The 4056-nt window shown below is 52.0% G+C and overlaps 1 protein-coding gene across 1 annotated transcript in view; it reads right to left on the bottom strand.

Annotated features, from left to right (window-relative positions):
* TJP3 (tight junction protein 3) overlaps positions 1-3922 on the bottom strand; it is a gene marked incomplete at its 5' end in the record, with an annotated part of 21628 nt that extends 17706 nt beyond the window's left edge. Inside the window, 4 exons of the mRNA XM_015420585.1 lie at positions 780-850; positions 994-1089; positions 2416-2615; positions 3703-3922. Coding sequence (XP_015276071.1) covers positions 780-850; positions 994-1089; positions 2416-2615; positions 3703-3922 — 587 coding nt within the window. The remainder of the gene's footprint in view (positions 1-779; positions 851-993; positions 1090-2415; positions 2616-3702) is intronic.
* Positions 3923-4056: the final 134 nt, after the last annotated feature.

The raw sequence follows: 4056 nt of genomic DNA, 5'->3' as shown, positions 1-4056 counted from the left end.
TAATATGCTAATGTGCTGCTCTGTTAGGGGTGTGGCCTAATATGCTAATGAGTTACTGCTGTTGGGTGTGGCCTAATATGCTAATGAGTTACTGCTGTTGGGTGTGGCCTGTTATGCTAATGAGTTCCTGCTGTGCTTTTTCTACCAAAAAAGAGGCCCTGATTAAAATAAATAAATAGCCAGGGCTGACCCGGCTTAGTCTTCGAGATCCAGGGGTCATTTCATAGAAAAAGAGCTAGGGGAACTCATTAGCATAACTCATTAGCATATGCCACACCCCCTGACATCAGGGGCCCCGGCGGTGGACCTGCAAGGCCGGCGGGAGTGCGAGGAAGCCCCGCGAAGGCCCTCCCTGGCCCCAGGCAGGCAGGGGTGGGGAGAGGCGGAGAGGAAGCCACTTACCCTCCCTCTTCTCCTGCCTCCTCCTGGCTGAATGAGGGCTGGAAGCAGGGGGCGGGGCTTCGTCATGTGCCCCGCCCCCTGTACCTCACCCAGGGGAACTGTGTTCCCCCACGTTCCCCCCCAAAATGACCTCTGCCGAGATCGGATGAGATCAGGCTGGCCTGGGGCCACCCAGGTCGGGGTGAAGATGAACAGAGGCGGTTTTGCCATGGCCTGCCTCTGCATAGCAACCCTGGACTTCCTTGGCAGGCTTCCATCCATTCAAGTGCTGACGACTACTTCGCTTCTGAGATATGACGAGATCGGGCTAGCCTGGTCCATCGAGGTCAGGGCTCCTCCCTTCTACCCCGTGCATTTAAGGAAACCAAGTCTCCCACCTGCTCTGCGATTTGCCGCACCGAGTCCAACTTGATGACTTTGGCAGATCCTCCTTCTCTGGAGACACTCCCTAACAAGAAAGAGAGAAGAGAACGCTTCAGCATATACAGCCCTGCAGGTGAGGAACTCTGCAAAACGGTCCCTGGGTTCCTTGGGGAAATGGGGAGGGGGGGGTGTCACCGATGCGTAGCTTGGGGTCAAGGGAACACCCACCGGCGATCTCAAACTGATCCGGCATCTCAGCACTCAACTTCTGCATGGCGATGTCAGCGATGGGGCCCAAAATCACCACGGGCCGTTTAAAGGTTGCTGCGGGGAAGGAGACGGTACACAAGAGAGGTCAGCCATGAACCTTCTGGCTCCTTCAAAACAAGATTACGTTTCTAGCCCATATGGAGGGAGGAGCGAGAAAAAACATCAGAAGAGCCCTGCTGGATCAGACCAACAGTCCCTCTAGTCCAGCATCCTGTCTCACACAGTAGCCAACCAGTTCCTCTGGAGGGCCAATGACAGGGCACAGAGGCCAAGGCCTTCATAAAAACATCAGAAGAGCCCTGCTGGATCAGACCAGTGGTCCATCTACTCCAGCATCCTGTCTCACACAGTAGCCAACCAGTTCCTCTGGACGGGCCAACAGCAAGTTGCCTCCTGGCTCTGGGATTCAGAGGATTAGTGCTTCTGAAAGTGGAGGTTCCCCTAAGTCACCATGGCTAGTAGCCACGGATAGACTTATCCTCCATGAATCTAATCCCCATTTACAGCTGTTTATTCCCATGGCCATCATCAACACATCCTTTGGCAGCAAATTCCACATTTTAATCACTCTCTGTGTAAAGTAGTATTTCCTTTTGTCCATCGTGAACCTACTGCCCATCAGCTTCATGAGATGCCCTCGAGGTCTAGTATTTTGGGAGAGGGAGAAAAAAGTTCTCTTTGTCAACTCTCTCCACCCCGAGCATAATTTTATAAACCTTTCTCATGCCCCTCCTTAGTTGTTCCTTTTCTAAACTGAAAAGTCCCAGACGCTTCAGCCTTAAAGGTGCTCCAACTCCCTAGTCATCTTGGTTGCCCTCCTGAAAGCTCCCAAGAGGCACCTCTCCTCTTTTCCCAAACTAAAAGGGGAGCAGATACAACCTCCTTGTCTCTTGGCTGGAGGTAAAGTCCTTACACAACCAGAACTCTTGCATCGTCTGCTGGTTTCTGTACCCCAAAGCAACTTCCACAATACAAAGGAATTTTAAGGAATGCATATTTTGCAACAGGAGAAGGAAGAGGAGGAGATTTGATTTATAGGAGTCTCAGAGCTGCTTACAAACTCCTTTCCCTCCCCCTCCTAACAACAGACACCCTGTGAGGTAGGTGGGGCTGAGAGAGCTCTGACAGGAACTGCTCTTTTTCAAGAACAGCTGTGACAGAACTATGGCTTGCCCAAGGTCATCCAGCAGGTGCGAGTGGAGGCGTGGGGAATCAAACCCGGTTCCCCCAGATTAGAGTCCGCGCACTTAACCACTACACCAAACTGGCGTATAACACCTGCAGATTTCAAGTGGAATTCGTGGCCTCTTCAAAGCTATTTCTCCACTATGACGGCTGGACTTCTCCCTCCTACTGTTACCCCCCCCTTGGAGCCCCCACCTTCCTTGAGCATGACCCTCTCGTAGGGCGGGTAGTGGCCTTGCTTGGTGAGGAGAGAGAGGTCCTCCCGGCTCTTCCGCAGGGTCTTCTTGGCCCCCCGCAAGCCCCGCAGCTTCCAGAACTCGGCACGGGCCCCCGAGGAACTGAAGGAGCCAGATGTGGCTTTCAGGACGCCCTCCAGACTGGCGATCTGCTCCGCTCTGGAACGCAAGCCAAGAGCGTTGGATGGGGGTGGGGGAGCCCAAACTTGAGGGCCCCCAGACATACCAAACAAGGCACAAAACAGAGAAAGGCAGAAGAGCCTAGCAAAATCCCCCAGCTTTCATTAAAAGAAAATTAGAAAGGGAGGAGGAGGAAGACACTGGATTTATACCCCGCCCTTCACTACCCAAAGGCGACTCACAGCGGCTTACATTCTCCTTTCCCTTCCCCTCCTCACAACAGACACTGTGTGAGCAGTGTTCCCTCTAAGCTGAATTAGTCAACACTGATGACAATATAACTGATTCAGTGGTAATAGTCTTATATGTTGCCATTTTTATACGAAGCAATATACTGTAACCTTGGTATATTTTAATATGTGATCAATTTTTATGTTTAGCTCTTTTATGCATTTGCTCAATGTTCTCCCTTTTATAACGCCAAATAACAGGGCTATTTTTGGGCAGGAACGCACAGGAACAGAGTTCCGGTTGGCTCCCAAGTTGGCCACTCATTAGCATAATAGGCCACACCCAACAGCAGGAACTCATTAGGATTGGCTACATTAGAGGTGTGCGGCCTAACACGCAAAGGCGTTCCTGCTACAAAAAAAGGCCCTGGGTTTTGACAACAAACAAGGGAAACAGAATAACAAGCAAAAGGTGGGTGTGGCTGGATGAGCACACTTCTGGTAACATGTGGGTGCGGCCTAATGTGCCAATGAGCTGTGCTGTCAGGGGTGTGGCCCAATATGCTAATGAGTTCCTGCTGTTGGGTGTGGCCTATTATGCTAATGAGTTCCTGCTGGGCTTTTTCTACAAAAAGAGCCCTGCCAATAAAGATATGATGATGATGAGCTGGGTTAGTGTGAGCTGGCTCACAGTTTTTTAGCCTCCGGCTCACACCTTTTCATCTTCGCCCAGGGAGGGTGGCTCCAGAGCAAACTGATTCATGCGGCAGCCCAATCGCTCGCTCACACAGCTTTAGTGCCGGTAACTCGCAAAGTAGAATTTTTGCTCACCGGACTCCGCAGCTTAGAGGGGAGCATTCCGGAGCCCTCTCCCCCCCCCAACACCACCCCCATACCTGTTCTTATTTGGGATGATGCCTTTATCCAGCTCCTGAAGCTCCTTTCCCATCCGTACGGCCAGCCAGCTCCCCATTTTGCCCCGGTACAAGGTGTCCAGCACATGGAAGACCTCGCCGCGGGTGAAGCTCAGCCCAGAAGGGGCATCCTTCTCGAAGTCGAAGTGGGTGCGGATGTAGAAGGAATCCCCCACGCTGGACTTGATCATCTTCCTGTAGACTAGGGAAGGAGATGGCGTTCTAAGGCCTGAAGCACACGGACCGCACGGAATGCCTCGCGACATACTTGCCCTCGCACCCGTTAAGGTGCCACATTCCCATCACCGAAGTGTAGTATGAATGGGAATATAAAGA

This window comes from Gekko japonicus, unplaced genomic scaffold (assembly GCF_001447785.1).
Source record: "Gekko japonicus isolate JY-2015 unplaced genomic scaffold, Gekko_japonicus_V1.1 scaffold884, whole genome shotgun sequence".
NCBI lineage: Eukaryota > Metazoa > Chordata > Lepidosauria > Squamata > Gekkonidae > Gekko > Gekko japonicus.
Note: the sequence above shows the minus strand (reverse complement) of the source record. Positions and strands in the feature narration are given on the sequence as shown.